The sequence below is a fragment of the Eleutherodactylus coqui genome, chromosome 13, assembly GCF_035609145.1.
Source record: "Eleutherodactylus coqui strain aEleCoq1 chromosome 13, aEleCoq1.hap1, whole genome shotgun sequence".
In the NCBI taxonomy this organism is placed as follows: domain Eukaryota; kingdom Metazoa; phylum Chordata; class Amphibia; order Anura; family Eleutherodactylidae; genus Eleutherodactylus; species Eleutherodactylus coqui.
In genome coordinates this window covers 10,912,432-10,934,195 of record NC_089849.1, presented here as the reverse complement: position 1 = coordinate 10,934,195, position 21,764 = coordinate 10,912,432, and the positions used below count along the sequence as shown (strand labels likewise).

The window sequence follows — 21,764 nt, the reverse complement described above, 5'->3', positions numbered from 1 at the left end:
GTATCTGGGCAGTGAGAGGCGCGGTGCGGGCACCGGCAGTATCTGGGCAGTGAGAGGCGCGGTGCGGACTGAGAACTCCTGCGGATTCACAGCTGCTCTTGACTCTTTGATGCAGGAACGCTGCGGGTTTTGCCACAGATTTTAGCGCTGCGCATTTCCGCTCGGTGTGAAGAACCATCAGGCCGGGTTCACACGGCTGATAGCGAGCTGCGTCCGAGATTCCCAGGCGTACACCGCATCACACAGCTTACGGACGCCATGTCTGTGTGAGTCCAATCCTCGCCCAATCGGTTGCCAGAGAAAAATCGTCATTGGAAATAACGGGCTGTTCTAGCGCACGGTTTTTGAATGTCGCACAATCGCACAGAACTCGCGTGGTTTTCGCGCCCGTGTCAATACGGCCTGCGCTTGTGTCCTCTGGGTTCCTCGTGTTCTGTGCGCGTCTCTGTATTCGCAGTGTCGGCTGCCTCGTCTCCTGTGCGGACGCGGCGTTAGTCACTGCAAATGGCGCAGCTGTGCGAGAACAGCAGCTTCAGTAAGTGCATCAAACCTGAGGGACTACAAGTCCCAGCATTTCCTAGCAGCCTGAGGGACTACAAGTCCCTGCGTTTCCCAGCAGCCTGTGGAGAACTACAACTGCCAGCGAGAACAAGGCAGGGTGTGCCGGGAGGCCCGCAGCGGATGGGCGTGGTCACGCCGCTGTTGCTAAGGAAGTACAAGCCGCGGCCTGTTGACCGTTGCTAAGGAAGTGCGCGCGTCGTCGCCGGGCCTGTTGCTAAGGAAGTGAGAGCCGGCGGTCAGAGGGCATCCGGCGGTTGGACGGAGGGACGGGGTGACCGGCCGCGGGGACATGGCAGGTGAGGGGCGGCCACCAGGGGGCACTGGTGGGGCGGCGGCCGACCACGGGGGCCAGTAGCGGGCCAGCAACATGGCGTCGGGGCTGGGGGGTTCCTGCTGGCCGCCGGCACCTGTAGTATCCAGGGGGGGCCCTGGATGCCCCCCTAAACCCAACTCTGTGACGTCACGTCCATAGCCCGGCGGGTCACCACTGCTAGCTGGTGTGATGTCATCCAGAGTACCTGTTGTGATGATGTCATAGCTAGTATCTAAGTAAGGGCATAAGTAGTACTGCATGTGATGTCATCACTAGTACCCGAGATGATGTCATACCTCAGTGAAATCCTGTGTACCTGAGATGATGTCATTTCTAATACCTGAAGTCATACCTAGTACCTGATGTGATGTCATACTTAATACCTAACCCAGTGACATCATATCGAGTGCTTGATGCGATGATGTCATACCTAGTACACATGTTTACTGCCTGATGTGATGTCATACATAGTACCTGACTCAGTGTGATGTCATTGTGATGTCACTGTTGCTGGTGTGATCGCTGACTGCGTGGCGACCTTTCACCCCGCTGCGGTTCGTCGCCTGCGTCCGGCAAACCGGCGTTCAGATTTAGACTGCAGAAACTGAACGATGCGAGAAGGAAGCCTGATTGGTCGTTCAGTCGCCGGCGGCGTTTACACGGAGCGATCGCCTTCACACTCCCGCAAGAATCGGGATGACCGGCCCGCGTAGAACATCCTTGTCGTTCGTAGGGTGATATTATACTGTATAACGCCCCCCGCTGATGTCACCGGTATCAGCGGCGCCCCGCGGACACAATGGCTACTGGTTACTTCTCCTGCTTCGTTCCCGCTGCTGTAGGGCTCATGTCCACCACCATGTCTCCACCGTATATTACGCGTGCGTCGCGGCGATGTGCGGTGACTGGAGGCCATGCATGTGTGGACGCCACGCATCGATGGGCACCAGAAGTAGATGGCAGCGAGCACCGCGTACGGCAGCGGGTTCATGCGTAGACTGGTCAGCGGGGGGTTAAACAGAACAGGGATGTGCCGCCATATGCCGTCTGTGCCGCAGACCCGGGGCTTACATGGGGCTTACACACGAGCCCCGGCTGACGTGAAATGTACCTCTGTAATAAAGAAGTGCTTAAGTAGCTGTAGTGTGTACTATACAGTACTGTGCCCAAGCTGCTGCGGCACATCATGGCGCGCCCCTGGGGTGCTGCGGCACGTCATGGCGCGCCCCTGGGCTGCTGCGGCACGTCATGGCGCGCCCCTGGGCTGCTGCGGCACGTCATGGCGCGCCCCTGGGCTGCTGCGGCACGTCATGGCGCGCCCCTGGGCTGCTGCGGCACGTCATGGCGCGCCCCTGGGCTGCTGCGGCACGTCATGGCGCGCCCCTGGGCTGCTGCGGCACATCATGACGCGCCCCTGGGCTGCTGCGGCACATCAGGACGCACATAATCCAGAATCCCTGATATTCCAGCGCACTACAAAGCGGTCCCAGTGCCAGATTAGCAGCAGTGTGGTGTCAGTTGTCCTCGGGGGCCTGACGTGCCACGGGTGGATCTGCACCCTCATGTCGTGTGTTGTGGCAGATGTAGTCGGCTAGTGAATGCAGCTCTGGATGTGACTGGAGGATGACATTCCTTACTTTTTTTTCTCTGTGATAAATTGCAACAAACATATAAATTACGTGAAAGCAGCAAAAAACAGAAGAAAAATTATATCCTAAAGGTGCTGAGGCGGAGCTTCCTTATGTCTGTTACCGGCCCTTTAAGAGCCTGGAGGGAAGCTGTCCTGTGATCAGCAGATGAGGGCTCTAGTGATGCTATCAGTCCAATCACTGGCTTCTTCATCATCGTTCACGCTGATCGCAGGTCCGTCCGCTGCCGGGGACGTCGCACACTGCACGGTCTTGTTTTCTGAAGTCCCAAAGGGCATTATCACAGGCTTAAAGGTACAGTACTTCCTGCCTGCTGACTGCCTCCAGGCCGGGTGACTGCAAGAGGGGAACAAGATGATGCAAAATGCAGATTTAGTAGACTCTTACTCATGTATCAGCAGCTCTGACCAATACATGGGGGTCAGCGGCGTCATCCTGGGAGAGGAGCACGGTGCCCACCCTTTATTATCTGGAATATGAGTATAAGGAGGGGCATAGCAAGTGGGTGCGCAGATAAAGTGTGGATGGAAGTTCCTGAAGTCATACCTGCTACGGACAACCCTTCCACTTCCATCCTGTATTATACCCCAGAGCTGCACTCACTATTCTGCTGGTGGAGTCATTGTATACATACATTACTTATCCTGTACTGATCCTGAGTTCCATCCTGTATTATACCCCAGAGCTGCACTCACTATTCTGCTGGTGGAGTCGCTGTGTACACATTACTTATCCTGTACTAACCCTGAGTTACATCCTGTATTATACTCCAGAGCTGCACTCACTATTCTGCTGGTGGAGTCACTGTGTACATACATTACTTATCCTGTACTGATCCTGAGTTACATCCTGTATTATACTCCAGAGCTGCACTCACTATTCTGCTGGTGGAGTCACTGTGTACATACGTTACTTATCCTGTATTATCCTCCAGAGCTGCACTCACTATTCTGCTGGTGGAGTCACTGTGTACATACATTATTTATCCTGTACTGCTCCTGAGTTACATCCTTTATTATACTCCAGAGCTGCACTCACTATTCTGCTGGTGGAGTCACTGTGTACATACATTACTTATCCTGAGTTACATCCTGTATTATTCTGCAGAGCTGCACTCACTATTCTCCTGATGGAGTCACTGTGTACATACATTACTTATCCTGAGTTACATCCTGTATTATTCTGCAGAGCTGCGCTCACTATTCTGTTGGTGGAGTCACTGTGTACATACATTACTTATCCTGTACTGATCCTGAGTTACATCCTGTATTATTCTGCAGAGCTGCGCTCACTATTCTGCTGGTGGAGTCACTGTGTACATACATTACTTATCCTGTACTGATCCTGAGTTACATTGTGTATTATACCCCAGAGCTGCACTCACTATCCTGCTGGTGGAGTCACTGTGTACATACATTACTTATCCTGTACTGATCCTGAGTTCCATCCTTTATTATACTCCAGAGCTGCACTCACTATTCTGCTGGTGGAGTCACTGTGTACATACATTACTTATCCTGTACTGATCCTTATCTGACAAAAATGAAGCATTTCAGACTTGTTCCCCCGCCTAAAAATGTGCAAAAATGTAAACAATGTGTTGGCATGACTCGGCGCCCCCTGCTGACACGCTGCTGCTGCTGTTGGACCCGCTGACTTTATGACTGCATTCAGTGTTTTGGGGTCGTTGTCTATCAGCACATCCTGCTTTGGCAACCTTTCCCCTTCTGCCTTGCAGCAGCTCCAGATCTGTCAGATTGCGGGGGCATCTTGTGTGCAGCGCCCTCTTCAGGTCTTCGATGGGATTCAGGTCTGGGCTCAGGCTGGGCAGTTCCAGGACTGTGATCTTCCGGTGACGCCGTTCTCCTGGTGATTTGTCGGGCTGCTTTGGGTTGTTGTCGGGCTGAAAGGTGAATTCATCTTCGGCTTTTTAGCCGAGCCTGGAAGGTTTTGGGCCACAATGGACTGATATTTGGGACTGTCCATAATTCCCCTCCCCTTGACTAAAGCCCCAGTTCCAGCAGCAGAACAGCCCCTACATAATGCTGCCCCCACCATCGTCACTGCGGTCTGGGGGTCTTCTGGTGATTGCAGTGTTGGCACCTACTGGCATTCCCCCTCGGTCTCATTAGATAGAACACGTTCCCCACGGACCTCAGGCAGACGGGATGGAGGTTTTGGTAAAACATGGCCGGGCTTGGATGTTCTTCTTTGTTAGAGAAGTCTTCCGTCTTTACCCCCAGAAACTCCTGCAGCTCCTTTAATGTTGCTGTCGGCTTCTTGGGTCAATCTTCTTCTGGTCTGTTCATCCATTTCTGAGGGCCGTCCAGTTCTTGGTGATGTCACTGTTGGGTCATTAATCCCCTTCTTGCTGACGGTCTCCCCTGTCCCCCATGGTACATGTAATGTCTTGGTGATGTTACTGTTGGGTCATTAATCCCCTTCTTGCTGACGGTCTCCCTTGTCCTCCATGGTACATGTAATGTCTTGGAGATGTTTTGGCCCCCTCCTCCTGACTGACTCCTTCCCACAATAAGACCCCTGTGATGTTCTGGAAGATCTTTACCGACCAACTAAGAAAATGTCAGGAAAATCCTAGAAGAGCCGAACTTTATATGGGGACCTGGAATCCCTGTCAGTAACGGCAGCGGAGTGCAGACTACTAGTTATCAGGAGGTGACGTGTTCTCCATGAATTGCCCAGATCCCGGCCGCTCCGAGGGGGAGAAATAGGAAGGATTCATCCGGGGCAGATTTGGTACATGACTAAAGCGTGACATTATAACGGGTGCGCAGACTTTGTATATCCTCTGTACATTACTGATCCTGAGCTGCGTTCTGTATTACACTCCACCTATATATGTGACTACCTCATGTCTATGATGCTCCAGCAATCTTCTAAGCTGTTGATGTGAGGGTTACTGGCCCTTTAAGTGTAATGCACCTTTATGAAGCGCCAATTACTTTTGAGGCTCTGCACATAGCGGGAGCAGAAGTGTCATCTGTTCCTCGGGCATCCTCTCCTGTGAGCCACTTTGCTGGCACACTGACCCTGAACATCTCCCGGGGGGCGCTCTCCACAGAGATGACAGATGTTCTGCAGAACCGCTATGTAATACACTGCATGCCAGCTCTCACGGAGGTGTATCAGAATCCACAGCCGACTGCTCCACACTTAGTTACATTCACAATGTAATCCTTTTTTTTTTTTGCATTTCTTCTCTTTCTTGCCTCTAGGGTGGTAATCAGAAGATTGGAAAAGTGTCCTGGGACCCCAGACCCACTAAAACAATACACCATGTCAAAGTCCAAGAGCTCCGAGTCTGTGCGAGTCGTGGTGCGATGTCGGCCGATGAACAGCAAGGAGACAGCTGCCGGCTTCGATAGAGTAGTAGACGTAGACGTAAAGCTCGGTCAAGTGTCAGTAAGGATTCAGAAAGGAGCCTCCAACGAGCTGCCGAAGACCTTCACCTTTGACGCAGTCTACGACGGTAACTCCAAGCAGGTTGAGCTTTACGATGAGACGTTCAGACCTCTGGTGGATTCCGTCTTGCTCGGCTTCAATGGAACAATTTTTGCATACGGCCAAACGGGCACTGGAAAAACATACACAATGGAAGGGTTAAAGGGCGACCTTGAGAAGAGGGGAGTCATACCAAACTCATTTGATCACATCTTCACGCACATTTCAAGGTCCCAGAACCAACAGTATCTGGTGAGAGCGTCGTATCTGGAGATCTATCAGGAGGAGATCAGAGACCTTCTATCTAAGGACCAGTCCAAGCGACTGGAACTGAAAGAAAGACCCGACACCGGCGTCTACGTGAAAGACCTGTCCTCTTTCGTCACCAAGAGCGTGAAAGAGATCGAGCACGTCATGAATGTGGGGAACCAGAACCGCTCGGTTGGCGCAACCAACATGAATGAGCACAGCTCCCGCTCACACGCCATCTTCATGATTACCATAGAGTGCAGCGAGCTCGGCTTGGACGGTGAGAACCACATTCGCGTAGGAAAGCTGAATCTGGTAGATTTGGCCGGAAGTGAACGGCAAGCAAAGACCGGAGCCCAAGGAGATCGGCTGAAAGAGGCCACCAAGATAAACCTGTCTCTTTCTGCGTTGGGAAATGTAATCTCGGCCCTTGTAGATGGTAGGAGCACCCACATACCATACAGGGATTCCAAACTTACCAGGCTGCTGCAAGACTCTTTGGGCGGCAATGCCAAAACGGTGATGGTAGCAAATATCGGCCCTGCTTCATATAATGTTGAGGAGACCTTAACCACTCTACGTTACTCCAACCGTGCCAAAAACATCAAGAACAAGCCAAGAGTGAACGAAGACCCTAAAGATGCACTATTGAGGGAATTCCAAGAAGAGATCGCAAGGCTGAAGGCCCAACTGGAGAAAAGGGTCGTGGGTAAAAGACACAGGAGGGGCAAAAGAAGAACAGGCATGGAGGGAGAGGAGGATGAAGAAGGAGACTCGTATGAGGGAGAAGATGAGTTGGAGGATAAAGAAGATTATTGGCGGGAGCAGCAGGAGAAGCTGGAGATTGAGAAGAAAGCCATTATAGAAGACCACAGCTTGGTGGCCGAGGAGAAGCTGAAACTCTTACAGGAGAAGGAAAGGAAGATGGACGACCTAAAAAGAGAGAAAGAAGCTATGGAAATGTTGTCGGCTAAAGTTAAGGTAAAAAGACTCTTCTGATGTGTCATAGAGAACTTTGGGTGGTGGGTCCTCTGGTTTTTACAGTATTGGAGATCCCAAGTGAAATCGGTGCCGAAGTCTCTTTACTATGGGACCTCTCGCCCTACCGCTCCCACCCCACTGCTTTCTGTAGAATTGGTCACAGTTCACATAATGTAGATGGGGGTTTCCCAACTTGTTTAGCAGGTCTGGGCAAAAATAAATCTGTTTAGGAAAGCCCTGACCATTATTTATTTTTTAATTTTTTTAAGGAGAAAGAAGGCTAAAAAGCAGTAATACACAAGTCCTTCTACATCACTGCGCCGGGCAAAATGTTCTTATCTGTATTTCTGCCCCCCAAACTGCAAAATTTGTAACCGTCTTAGATGTCTGACCACAGTAAATACAGCCCCTAAATTAACTCAGAGCTCACCCAGAAACTAAATTCAGACCCTTTAAATAAAATCGGACCTCAAACCAGACCCCTCTACATAATGCTGACAACAGACCGACCCCTTTAATGAATGTAGACCCCAGGCTGGACCACCTAAAGTAATTCAGGCCCCAGACCAGACCCCCAGGTTTTCACTTCTCTTTTCTTATCCCAGATTTCTCTTGGGTGCCTTAAATCAAAAGGAAAAATGGCAGTACTTTGGAGGTGCTCAGATGGGGTCCCAACCCGTAAGGCGCATTTACAAGGAACGATGATCGCTCAAATGATAGTTTTGAGCGATCATCTTTGCATAACTCTAATTAGCTACTTGAGAGTTAATGCAGGCGGAGCGGGATACCACCACGACCCCTCCGAGAACAAAGCAACTGTTTTGTATATGCAAACGGCTGCATTGTTCTCGGAGCTTTCAGCTGGTGTCCTGCTGAGAACTGCCAGTGGGATACCAGCTGAAAGAATATCAGCACCGCCTGCTGAGAAAATCAGTGGGTGGCGCTGATAAGAGTCATCAGTGATTTGTAGCTTGCTAGAAATCACCAATGAACGAACAGTGCACGATGGACGGGTGTTTAGGCGCAGCGACAATCGCTCAAAAGATGGCTTTTGAGCTAATTTTGAGCGATAATCGTTGTGTCTAAATGGGTCCTTAGGGTTTATTCACACAGGCGGAGCAACCTGACCTAAATCCTTGTCGGTGTAGGTGCACTTTATGTCCGTTTTTGTTGCGTGTTTTATGTGCGTGTGTCATCTGAGTGTAATCCTCTCCTCACACGTCAGTTACAGGGGTATTCCGGTAGGCTGGATGGGTGAAAACTGATAGATCGGTGGGAATCCGACCACTGGGACCCCGGCTTATATTCGTCTACCCCTTTGAAATGAATGGAGCAGCAGTGCACATTGCACAGCCAGCGCTTCATTCGGTCCGATCGGTGCTGTGTTGACCTGCAGGGGGGCTAAAGGGAGCCTCCATTCTCGGGGTTTGTCGGGGTCCTAGCGGTCAGTCTCCCACCGATTATATATGTTTTCACCTATCTGATGGATGAGTAAAAACTGTACAAAAGGGCCACTTACTAGTATACCCCTTTAAAAAAGCCATTAAAGTCTACGGGTGCGTGAAAAAGAATAATGGAGTGCGCACGCATGCTGTGGGAGGGGTTTCCGCTATTTTTCACACACCCATTAACATCTTGCTGCTACGGGCATAAACTGATGTCCTGGATGGGAAGCAGGTTTTGCAAATGGACATACCTTTATGTCCGACGCATGGCACGGGCTCAGAAGCTGAGCCAGCACCATCAGCAGCGGGAGTTGGCTGTCCCTGACAGACGGCCTCCAGCTTCAACAGCGGGTATCGGTGAGAACACCAATCTCTGCTGTTAACCATTTACATACCGTGATCAATATTGAGGACATATAAAGGGTTTACAGAGGGCTCCCTTTTTGATGTCGTCGGCCCTCTGGTATGTAATTGCGGAGGGCCAATGGAATGGAAACCATACAATGGTATTTGGGTCCGCCATGGCCTATGATCACTAGCAATAGCGATAATACATTGCAGTACTGAAGTGTATTATCAGCACGGCGGGCTCCTACAGGAACATCAAAAACACACACACACAGTTAGTATCATTGCATCCGTAACGACCCATACAATGTGGGGTCCGCCGGTGCCTTAATGGCCGCACTAATGTTGGCTCTGTCTCTCAGGCCATGGAGAGTAAACTTCTGGTCGGTGGGAAGAACATTGTTGACCACACCAACGAGCAGCAGAAGATCCTGGAACAGAAGAGGCACGAGATCGCCGAGCAGGCAAGTGTTAGATGTGCTTGACAGAACCTAAATCACGGCTACCGTAGAGCGCGCCGCGGTCTGATTTGTGTCTGCGTCATCTAGAAACGGCGCGAGAGAGAAATGCAGCAAGAGATGGACAACCGAGACGAGGAGACGTTGGAGCTCAAAGAGACCTACAGCTCCTTGCAGCAAGAGGTGGACATCAAAACCAAGAAGCTCAAGAAGGTGAGGTTCTTCTTTACTGTATGTCAGCATCTTGTAGGCGGCACCACTGAAGGACGTCTCTCCTGACCATTTGTCTTGTAGCTCTTCTCCAAGCTGCAGGCGGTGAAAGCCGAGATCCACGACTTGCAGGAGGAACATATTAAGGAGCGTCAGGAACTGGAGCAGACGCAGAACGAGCTCACCAGAGAGCTGAAATTGAAGTAAGTGTCTGGCGACTCATATGGTTGTCACTTCAAGGAGGGTTGGGCTTCCAATAGTTTGGACTCTTCACAGGCAAAAGGGTCCAAGACGACGCTACCATTTGCATATGTCCAGTTGGGGCACATGGAGATAATAGAGGGGGGTCAGGTCTCCACTTTGTAATCGCTCTTCTCATTGGCCAATAAAGAATGGCTTTTGCAGTTACACTGATTCTGAAGATGCCAGTGGAGACCCTCAAAAGTGGATAATCCGTTTAATGAACCTCTTAATGAGGCACTAATGTTCTTTAAGCTAGGGCTACACGTGACTTGGGCCATGACGGAGGTCACGCAACCAAAGATTGCCATGTAACCCTGTCACCCAGCAATCTCATAGAAGTCAATGCAGTCCCAGCTTCTTGCGGGTTGCAATATGACCGCACCACATTGACTTCTATGAGACTACCAGATCCCAGGACTACATTGTGATCTTTGGTTGCATGACACCAATTGTGGCTAAAGCTGCCATATAGCCCTAGCCTTAAAGGGACCCTCTAGTATTTGGACAAAATTTGTTTGGGGATCGGAGGGGGTTTGTGTTAAAGGGATTATCTGGGGACATGTTTTGGTTCAAAAACTTCTCCAGCCTGTGATAGTAAAATAATGGAGTACATACTCCCCTCCCCTCTTCACCACCGCTGACTGTTCACCGGCTCCCGGTCCCCATGATGACGACACAAGAGTAGGTCACGTGAGTGCCACAGCTATTCACCGGTGACTGGCTGCAGTGGTCACATGGCCCTTTTGTTGGGGGTGTCATTGGATCGGGAAATAAAGATCAGCGGGAACTGTAGAGCCAGCGAAAAGGCAGCGGTGGGGGACTGGGAAAGGTAAGTGCTCTGTTATTTTACTACCGCGTGCTGAAGAAGTTTTTGAACCAAGTATGTCCCCAAACAACCCCTTTAAATTACCTGGTGCCGCCCATTCTATCCATTCTGCCTCCGGTCCGCCAGTTCCTGAAGCCTCTCTGCCGTGTTCCAAGATAGCCACAGTGCTTGTTAGACTGCTTGATGCACACTGGTGGTACGTTGGTAGTCTAATGCTTTACGCACGGCTCTGATTGGCTAGTCCTTCTCACGTGAGCAGTGCTGGCCAATCAGAAATCAGCGTGCAATGTCTGACTACTGATGCACAATGTATGTTGAGTAGTGACAGCAGCAATGCGGCTATGTTGGAAGAATGAAGAGGGGACCCAAGGTCAAGCGGATCGGCCCCATGAACGAAGAGAAAGGAGGGAGTTGGGTAATACAACCCCCACGCACACACACACACAGACACACACACACACACACACACACACACACACGCCCCCCCCCTCCCTCCTCCCTCTCCGATCTTGGGACAGGTTTTGTCCCAGAGTTGCTTTAAGACGATCTCCAGCAGCAGCGAGCGCCTGGTTGCCCGTGATCGTGTCCCGCTGTGGTTGGATATGTGAATTATTTATTAGGCTGTTTATAGCCGGCTTATTCTTGCAGCGTGCCCACAACAATCTGCCTGTGAGGCAGCGGTGCGGCGGATGTACACAACACACTGGCTCAACATTACCTGTAAATCATATCACTCCCTATGGTCTGTTATAGCTAAAGTCAATGTGGCCATCCATAGGGGTCACCAGCCAACTTCCCAAAGACTCTGAATGGCAAATCTTCTCATTTACATGGAGTAAGGATGTAGATGGGGCTGCTTTAAATGGTTTTTCCACAAAAATACTATTGATGACCTACTCCTCAGAATAGGACATCAACAGGTGAACAATATGGACCCATTGAGAGGACCCTGGCCGATCAGCTGATCAGGCGGCCTCTGACAATGCCAGTATATACACTGGGGATAGAGCAGAAGCCACTGCTCCGACCCCTGTGTAGTGGCCGGCGCTTGTAATTGCAGGCTGGGGTTCCATAGATTTCAATGAGAGCTCCAGCCACCACACGGGTCCGAGCAGCAGCTTCCGCTCTGACCTCAGTGTATATACTGATGTTGTCAGAGGTCGCCCGATTCACTGATTGGCCAGGGTCCCGAGCGGCAGGCCCCTGACGGTCAGTTATTGATGACCTGTCCTGATGACAGGTCATCAATAGTATTTTCGTGGAAAACCCCTTTAAGTCTTGGTACCATCTTGGATGACTAGTTCCAGCTTTTATCCCAAGGAGGCAGAACTGCAAATTACAAATGTATCAAACTACAACTCAGTATCTGATTCTACGATCTGGTTGTTTCACGCAATTTGTAGTCCAGTGGGATGATATTTAGGGCTGTCAATTCTACACTGAATCCCCCTTTATTAGACCCCCGCCCCTCCCACAATTGGTGCTTCCCTCTATAGAAATGCTCCCTATGACCCCGGAGTGCAGCATAAAATCCAGTTTTTCCCGTGGATCAGTTGCAGTGTGAATCCACATTAGATCCAGCGATCAGAGTGACTTCCAACGAGGCCCGGTCATCGGTGCTAGACTAGCTGGGGTCTCGCTGCCAACTGCAGGGGGTTTTCTCATGTAACGGCGTGGAGAGTATACTGAGAATGGAGCGATTGAAGAAAACATCCAGTGAAAGGGGATTCTGTGGACGGAAACAACTCATCACTGAAAGGGGTCGGAGGAGGATGTCAGGAATCGTTCTGACTAACAGGCTGCACAGTCAGCTGAATACAACGCTGGAGCTCCAACTAACGTGTCCGAATGCACAACTCGCCCAGATGGTATAACAGCAGATGACCAGTTCCAGCGCCATTGTGTCTAAGAGAAACAGAAAGACGAGACTCCAGCGGGCAAAAGAGCGCAAAACTTGTATCACTGAACAGCGGAAAAACATCTCCTGGTCAGATGGATCCAGATTTCTGTTGCTGATGGGAGGTGAGAATTTGGCACAAGCAGCATGAATCGCTGACCCCTTCCTGTCAGCTGGTCAGAACATGTCAGCACCTCCATCTATTCTGCAGCAACTATAAGAAGCTTCCTGTCCGCAGGGGCCGATATTCCCGCAGAATGATGTCATCACCTAGTAGAATCTAGTGGGAAAAGGAGCCCAACACCAAAGCTCACCCCTTTGCATTAGGGCATCTGTCGTTCTGATGTAGGGAGTCAATTTGCACCCACCTAAAGGCCTCTGGTGGGGTTAATCAAGGGGCTGTCAGTCTGCAAGTGTTGTGAGATTTGTGTCTAGCAGATCAGCGTGGATAACAGCGGGTACAGATGCCCCCTTGCCCTGCACTCCTGGGTGTGAGGATAAGTCCGTATCTCGCCTCTAACATGTGACACCCCCTCTTGTGTAAGTCTGATGGCTGATGTGTTCTAGCTCTGCCCTCGCAATCAATGCCCGCTCCTGATTGGGGTACCGTGACGTTCAGGGTCTTGTCTCTTCTGCTGCTGCAGGCATCTGATCATCGAGAACTTCATTCCAATGGAAGAAAAAAACAAGATGATGAACCGCTGCTATTTTGAGGAGGAGGAGGATCAGTGGAAGCTTCACCCCATCAGCCGTCTGGAGTGAGTACTTCATGCCCCCATACCCGGTGCCCAGCCTGAGACGGCATCCTTAATACCTGCGCTCTTCTCTTCACAGCACTCAGCAGATGATGAAACGACCCACGTCTGCCATAGGCTACAAGAGGCCGTTGTGCCACCATGCCAAGATGTCCATGATGGTCCGACCTGACCCCAGATACCGGGTAAGGGAAGAGCTGCACGGAAAGGGGCAAAGTTCTGCAAGTTCCTTAAACTTTTGGGGTTTTAACCCCTTAGTGACCAAGCTTTTTTTTTCTTCTTTTTTTCCATTTTCGTTTTTTCCTCCCCCCCTTTAAAAAAATGGTAACTCCTTTATTCATCCACTGTCGTCACTGTATGAGGGCTTGTTTTTTGCGGGACGAGTTGTATTTTTCAATGGCACTATTTAATGTACTGAAAACTTTGTAAAAAATTCTAAGTGGAGTAAAATGGGGAAAAAAGCGACATTTCGCCATCTTTTAGTCCGTCTTGTTTCTACGGCGCACAAACTGCAACAAAAATGACCTGATAACTTTATTCTATGGGTCAGTGTGATTACTGCGATACCAAACTTATGTAGTTTTTTTTTCCCCGCTGTATTACTTGTATGTTTTGTTTTTTTAAAAGAGATTTATTTTTTTTATTTTCTGCCGCCATCTTCTGCGCGCAATAACTTTTTTATTTGTCTGTCGACATAGTTACGCAGGGCTCATGTTGTGCAGGACGTCCTGTGGTTTATGTTGGTGCCATTTTTGAATACATACGACTTTTTGGTTTGCTTTTTTATTACATTTATTCTTGGAGACAGGGTGTTCTTTTCTTTATTTTTTCGGACGACGCTCACCGTGTGATAAATGATACATTACTTTGATAGATCGGACTTTTACGGATGCAGCGATACCAAATATGTATTTTTGTTTAATTATTTAGATTTTATTGTAAATATGACAATGTTTTTTTTTTTGGGGGGGGGGTTAATAGTAAAACTTTATTGTTTTTATTTTTACATTTTCTTAGTCCCCAGGGGGCGCACAGCATGCGATGCTTTGATCGCTCCTGCAGTATGCTGTAATGCCATAGCATTATATCATACTGCAATTAGTCTATCAAGCCACCCCACAGGGATGGCTTGATAGGCATACTGCCAAGACAACCCTGGGGCCTTTCAGAAGGTCCCCGGCTGCCAGGACACCTGCATGGCTGCCTGCAATCTCATCGCGGGGGCCGTAGGGGGCCCTCAGACATTGTTCGGGGGATTAAAAATGCCGCTGTCAGAAATGACATCACCGTTTAAAGGGTTACCAGCCCCAATCGGCCACGCGGCTTGTCAGGGCTGTTGCCCGCGGGGGTCAGCTGTAGGAAACCACTGACAGATGCGATGTTTGGCGGGAGGTCGCAGCGCGGTTTCCCTCCATAAACGTTCTGCAGCTGCAGTCCGTAAAAACACTATAGGGCCAAGAGCGCAGCGCACATCTGCTATTGAACGCCGCCGGTCAGGTGATGCAGAAGTAGCCTGCCTGTCATTGGGGGAAAGATGGCGGCACTGGATGACGGTGTGCGCTGCGCTCTTGGTGCTGCCGGGTGGCAGTGAGCGCTCAGGATGTGAGAGCAGCGCCATTATATACAGGCAGTGAGCAGCCATTTTTAGGCGTGTTGACGCGCTCCTGTTAGGTCCTAGCGGTGACTGGCTGGAATCAATTGTGGATCCACAGCTGAATCAAAGTCAAAGTCCACATCAGTGCCGCAGATTTTGACACCGATTTTGGTGTGGATTTTCCACTGCAGAAAATACAAACTAAGGCCGTTTTTATGCAGCCAAAAAAATCGTACAAGACTTGTGCGCTGCGAGACGCACGAATATGAACCCATTCTTTTGAATGGGGTCATACACATGAGCGATCTTTTAATTTCCTTCTTTTTCCCCCACGTCGCAGCATGGGAAAAATTGGGCCACACCCTATCTTTCGGCATGCCCTCGCATCGCCCATGGTTTTCAGCGAGGTTGGCGGAAGCATCGCACTGTGTGTTGGGCGCACGTGAATATGAAGTGATGCACGGTCTCCTATTGAAAACAATGGGAGACACCCCAGGATCCGCGGCGGCAGAGGATCGCTACTTCCTTGAAGTGATGCAAGTTGGTTTTGCCCCGAAAACACCTCTCATCCGCAGCAAAATCGCATGTTGGTGAACGTAATAATGGGCCGTGAATCAACCTGATATCGCATTGTCCCGTGTTAAATTAGCCTAAGGGTGCCTACCCACTAGCGATATTTTTTCTAGCGATGTGAGATCGAGTGCCTCGCAGCGCAGAGAAAATGCTGCGATATCGCTCAGTGTTTTCAATGGGGCCGATGAGAGCAGCGCCAGCCCCACTGAAAACAGGGAGTACATGGTGGACTTCTGCGACAGCTATGGTGGAGGATTCCTTCATCCCCGCAGGGATGTCACAGCTCTGGCAGAAGTCTGTGATGCTATCCCATTGTTTTCAATGGGGTCGGCACTGCTGCAGCCCCATTGAAAGCAGTGGATTGCAGGCAACCCCTGCAGTGATGATTTTCGGGGAAGGGCTTGAAATATAAGCCCTTCCCTGAAAGTCATCCCTAGCTGTAAAACAAAATAAATAAATAAAAGTATACTCTCCTAGAAGAGCTGTCCGCCTCTTCTGTCTGGCCCCGGCAGTCTTCTTCTGTGTTCTGGAGGCTGGAGATTGAAAAATCTCCACCCCCAGAAAGTGCTGGTCTCATTGGTCACAGTGCTCAGCCATTCATCAATGAAGGGCTGAGTGCTGCCTGTGATTGACTGAGTGCTCAGCCAGTGAGACCAGCGCTTTCTGGAGGCGGGGATTTTTAAATCCCCAGCCTCCGGAATACAGAAGACAACTGCCATGCTGGCAGAAGAGGCGGATGGCTCTTCTAGAGGAGTATAATTTTTTTCTTTTCTCATATTTCAAGCCCTTCCCCGAAAATCATCACTGCGGGGGTTGCCTGCAATCCACTGCTTTCAATTGGGCCACAGCAGTGCCGAACCCATTGAAAGCAATGGCATAGCATCACGGACTTCTGCCAGAACTGTGACATCCCCGCGGGGATGAAGGAATCCTCTGCCATAGCTGTCACAGCTGTGGCAGAAGTCCGCCATGCACTCCCTAAGTTTTCAATGGGGCCAGCGCTGCTACCACCGGCCCCATTGAAAACACTGGCGATATCGCAGATTTTTTCTCTGCGCTGCAAGACTTAAAAAGAAAACGCAAATAAGTATGAAACCATTGAAAATCATTGGTTTCATAATCATTGATCTCGCATCACAAGAAAAAATACCGCTAGTGGGTAGACACCCTAATTTTGTCAACGCACCCTTTAAAGTGTGACAGCAGCATTGAAATGTCCCAATTGGGATAGAAAAGTTCTGAATGGCCTCCAGCAGGACGAGATCGCGGGGGGCCGGCCTTCTGCAGACCCCCCAGGGCTGCAATCAATGTTTGCCTATTTACCCCCTTGAGTGGCACGCCCGGAAATTTTCCGGGACGAGCTCCATTGCCGATAGTGATATAGCCCGGAAGATTTCCAGGCTATGCATCACTATGGGAGCTGCAGAGCACAATGCCACAAGCTGTGGCATCGTAATCTGCCTGCACAGTCCCACAGAGAACAAAGCAAGGGCTTTGAACAACAGAACAGAAGATATTGCCGATATGTCGGCAATCTCCTGCTTTGTTTACAGGTTGCCATAGAGACCATCGGCTTGTCAGAAGCAAGCCGATGGTCTCTGTGGCAGGGAGAGCTGGTGCTTGGCTGTGAGAGGACAGCTAGGTACCTGCTCTTACAGCAGAGATCAGAGAAAACCTGATCTCTGCTGTGTTAACCCTTTACATGCTGCAGTCTATGTGACTGCAGCAGGTAAAGGGCTGTCACCATCAGACCCCCGGAAAGTGATCAGGGGGTCCTGATGGGTCCCTGTGGAAGTCCCCTAAAGGGACCAAAATAAAAAAAGTTTAAAAAAAAAGTTAAAAAATTATTTAAAAAAATAAAAATAAAAACACTTGTCTCCCTGTACTTTTTAAAGAATTTTAAATAAAATCACACATGTGGTATCCATGCATCGTAATGACCCAGAGAAGGAAGTTGGTACATTATTTAACCCCTTAATGACATGGCCCCTTTTTTTATTTTTTCCCCATTTTTTTTTTCCTCCCCACCATTTAAAAAACCTGCCCTAGTGGGTACGACAGGGTGGTAGGAAACCCGCCACTCAAGGGGTTAAAACATGTCTGCAGCATCTTAATAGAACACTGGTTAAATACAGTATGATGCAGTAATAGAATATTGCATTGTACTGTGTAAGTGATCAAACTACTACTAGTTCAAGACCCCTATAGGACTTAAAAAAATGAAAATAAGTAAAATAATGGATTTTTTTTAGACAAACCTTTTCCCAATTGTAAGAATAAAAACAGAAAAAAATTGTTATCCCTGCATCCGTAAAAAGCCCAATATATTAAGAAATCACATGGGTCCTGCATGGTGAATGCCGTCTGAACCAAAAAACACGTGGATTGCTTTTTTTTTGTTTGTTTGTTTGTTTTTAGTCACCCATCTCCAAGAAAAAAAGTAAAAAGAGATCAAAATGTACCCAAAAATGGGAATAAAAAAACTACAAGCCACCTTGCAAAAAAAAAAGCCCTCACACAGTGAAAAAAAAGATAATGAGGTTAAACTATGTCGGCAGGCTCTCATGTAGTTATGTTGCCGAAAAAATTAAACCATTGTTTTTATTTTAAAGTCGGGCGGGGAAAACGTAAAATAAGGAAAGCATTTTTAAAAAAAGGAGCAAAGGGAAAACTTTCAATTTTTTTTTTTTTGGAAACTCCCTCAAGGGGTTAAACCAATACTTGGTGTTAGCTGCCTCCTCTTAGAGTCATCCATTGGCCCACTTAGGTACCAGTCAGTTATACACAGCCTATTTGTGGTCTCCTCAGTTTTCCCACATTGCCAAAAAGTGAGTCCTTTACCTTTCGGGGTTTGCAGTTGCCCGATCGTGCAGTCGGCGCCGGACTCGGGGGTCATCCTAAGGGGGCTGCATTCCCTCAATGACTTGATATTTCCCGGCTTTCATCCCCGCAGGCTGAGAACATCGTTCTTCTGGAACTTGACATGCCAAGCCGTACGACCCGTGAATACGAGGGGCCGGCTGTGGCCCCCAAAGTCCAGGCCGCTTTGGAAGCTGCTCTACAGGATGAAGACGACATCCAAGTGGACGCCTCGACATTCGAGAGCTCGGCCAGTAAAAAGTCCAAAGCTAGGTGAGTGGTCCTGCAATGCTCAGGACAAGACGGGGTTAATCGGGTCACCATGTAATGGTAACGTCTCGGTGATTGGTGCCAGATTGGATCATTTTTGCCTAAAACCACCCAGCATGCAATGCACACAGATACTGGAGCTAATGAAGTGAATTTCTATGGTTCGCTATAGTCTTAACTGCTTTGTCAGAGTCTAAAATCCACTTCCTGTCTCATCAGTGCTTTAGATTACTGCTCTGTCCACCATGCTTTACACTGCTGCTCTGCTTGTTCACATAACTGTTATGTATAAGTGAATGCCAATTGGATTTTTGTTCTTATTGCAATCACTTTCTTCTTTTCCGTGTACTTATGTTATGCTCATCCGTTTTTTTCCAGACCTAAGACCGAGCGACGAACAGCTCCGCCTCCAGGCCCATCCGGATCTTCGCACTTCCCACAATCAAGGGGGCTGGTTCCAAAGTAGTTCAAGAAACTTAACCCCAGACCTAAAAAACTTTCGACTAGGTAGATAAAGTATTAGGAAGGACTAAGTAAAAGACGAACTGCACGTGCTACAGGGCAGATCCCACCTCCTCCTATGGCTGAGCATCCTGGGAGGCGACAAGGGGGCGGAGCCAATGGCGCTAGGCTTTGTAATACAGCAGCACACGTGTGCTTGGCATGACTTCAGCTGTGTGGAAAGTGTGTGTATGTAGGAGTTATTCTGTACCGGATGGAGACCGCGAGTATACCGCTCCACCGGGCACGGAGTGTCGTCTGTACGCCGTACGGGCACTCGGCCTCTGCACTGATCTCTCGACACCCCGCCCTTTCTTCTTCGTATTTATATGATTTTTTTATCCTAGCTGTATATTTAGTCGTCATCTTTTCTACTGTAAATTAGTGACTTTTTGTTCCATTACGTCACATGGCGACCGGCGCGAGGTACGAAAAATATCAAACGCTAAGCTCGCTGGGCTCCCTCATTGGAAGGGATCGACGGGCCAACGTGAGAGTCCCTTGTTGGTGGAAATACCTGACCGCCCGCCCCACTTCACTCGGTCTGCCATTTTGCTGCTTTGTAACTTGACTGCACTCGGTTTTATGTTCGACGTTAAGTGTTCATGGCTTCCCGCGGTGTCCCGCTTGCTCCGGTGTGTCCATTTACGCTTCCCTCGGTGACCTTCAGCCCTCGGAGGAGCGATGTGACCGGGAGACGCTGCAGCTCCTCGGCCTTACCAGAAGAAGCCATACATACTGTGAATTTTCTAGGTGACGCGGCGCAGTGCGATGGCTCCTTCCCGTCCAGGAACAGCAGGAGGAGATTATTTATTTGTACTTTTGTCTATCGGTGAATGTATATTTAAATAAAATCTCTTTACTGCACCCGACCGCCGAGACCGCGTCCTCCTTCGCCATCCGTCTGGACACCCCCGCCCCAGCGGTTGTGAAACTACAACTCCCATCATATCCTGGCAACCAGACTTTTATTCTGACACTGTAAGGGGGTGCGGGGCACTCTGGTTGGCACTGTTATGGGGACTTACCTCCACTGTGGCTGGTTCTTGTTAGAACATTGGCTGATACTCTTATGGGGGAACTGTGGTTACAAGGGACCCTTCACTGTATAAGCGGCAGCGATGGTGTCCCTTGTAGCCAGACACTCTTCCCCTTGGATCCCCCATAATAGTGTTAATCACAGTATCCTCATAAGTGAGTTCTCACTATTATGGGGATCTAAGGGGTACGTTGGTTGGATATTATTGGTTGACACTGTTATGGGGTTCCAAGTGACTCCATCGCTGCCTCTTAGTAGAACGCACTCTTTTGGGGATATTCCGGTTCATGCTATTATAGGGGATTTAAGGGGCACTGTGGCTAGCGATTATTGGGATGCTGGCTCATGCTAGTGGAACCTGGGGCATCATGGCTAGCACTGACTGCTATTCTTATGGGGACACTATTATGGGGGATTAAAGGGGGGCACTGTGGTTGGCACTGATATGGAGTTCTAAGGGGCAGCATTGCTTGCTGCTATTGACGGTTGGCACTGTTATGGGGATCTAATTTTCACCGTGGCTGGCTCTTACTAAAACACTGGCTGCTACTCTTATGGGGGCACTTTGGTTACCACTGTTACTGGGCTCCACAGTATCCCCATAGGAGTGTTCGAATAAGAGGCAGCAATGGTGTCCCTTGGGACCATATAAAAGTGGCAACTAGAGTTCCAAAAATGGCTAATCTCAGTGCCCCCGTAAGAGTAGCAGCTAATCTAATGAGAAGCAGTCACAGTGCAGGTTAGATCCTCATAACGGTGCCAACCACAGTGCCCAAAATACCAGCCTTCCATAATCTCAACCACAATGTCCAAATAATTGTCAGCCATGGTGCCTCTTTAATACCCCCATAACAGTGTGAACCACAGTACCCCATAAGTGTGCTCTAATAAGAGCCATGGTGCTACAACACATAACTGCGAATCGGAGTCTCCAAAAAAATGCTAGGCAGTGCCCCCCTTCAATACCCCATAATTGTGAAGCACAGTGCCTCCATAAGAGTAGCAGCCAGTGCTTGGCATGGTGCCCCAGACTGCACCAGTATGAGCCAGTGTCCCAATAATAACCAGCCATGTACCCCTTAAGAGTGAACCACAGTATCCCCATAAGGGTGTTCTCACTATGGGGAATCAAAGGGGCACAGTGGTTGCCTATTATTGGGACACTGGCTGGTGGCATCTAGGGCACCATTGCCACTCTTATGGGAACACTAGTTGACATTATTATGGGGGTCACTGTGGTTGGCACAGGTATGGAGTTCTAAGGGGCACAATTGCTTGTTGCTATTGAACCACTGACTGAGGCTTTTATGGTGCCCCTGTGGCTGGCAATGTTATGGGGCTCTAACCTGCCCCGTGGCTGCTTCTTATTAAGACATTAGATGCTGCTCTTATGGGGGCACTGTGGGTACCACTATTATAATGTTCCAAGGGACCCCATCATTGCCTCAACTGAACCACTGTATACCCCAAAGGAGTGTTCTAAAAAGAGGTTGTGATGGCATCCCCAAGGCACCCCATAATGGTGTCCTAG

General features: G+C 49.4%; 1 protein-coding gene across 1 annotated transcript; it reads left to right on the top strand.

The window, feature by feature from the left end:
• The first annotated feature begins 748 nt into the window (after positions 1-748).
• On the top strand, positions 749-20,066 carry KIF3B (kinesin family member 3B). Its single transcript, XM_066588088.1, has 9 exons — positions 749-857; positions 5,760-7,215; positions 9,371-9,472; positions 9,557-9,679; positions 9,761-9,879; positions 13,287-13,400; positions 13,477-13,582; positions 18,518-18,696; positions 19,072-20,066. Exons 2-9 carry the CDS (start codon positions 5,821-5,823, stop codon positions 19,157-19,159), a joined length of 2,226 nt encoding a protein of 741 aa, XP_066444185.1. The 5' UTR covers positions 749-857; positions 5,760-5,820; the 3' UTR covers positions 19,160-20,066.
• The last annotated feature ends 1,698 nt before the right edge of the window (positions 20,067-21,764 follow it).

Coding starts and splice junctions, on each gene's coding strand:
- KIF3B (XM_066588088.1), top strand. CDS start 5,821: ATGTCAAAGTCCAAGAGCTCCGAGTCTGTGCGAGTCGTGGTGCGATGT. Junction 7,216..9,370: donor TGTTGTCGGCTAAAGTTAAG/GTAAAAAGACTC, acceptor TCTGTCTCTCAG/GCCATGGAGAGTAAACTTCT. Junction 13,401..13,476: donor CACCCCATCAGCCGTCTGGA/GTGAGTACTTCA, acceptor TTCTCTTCACAG/CACTCAGCAGATGATGAAAC.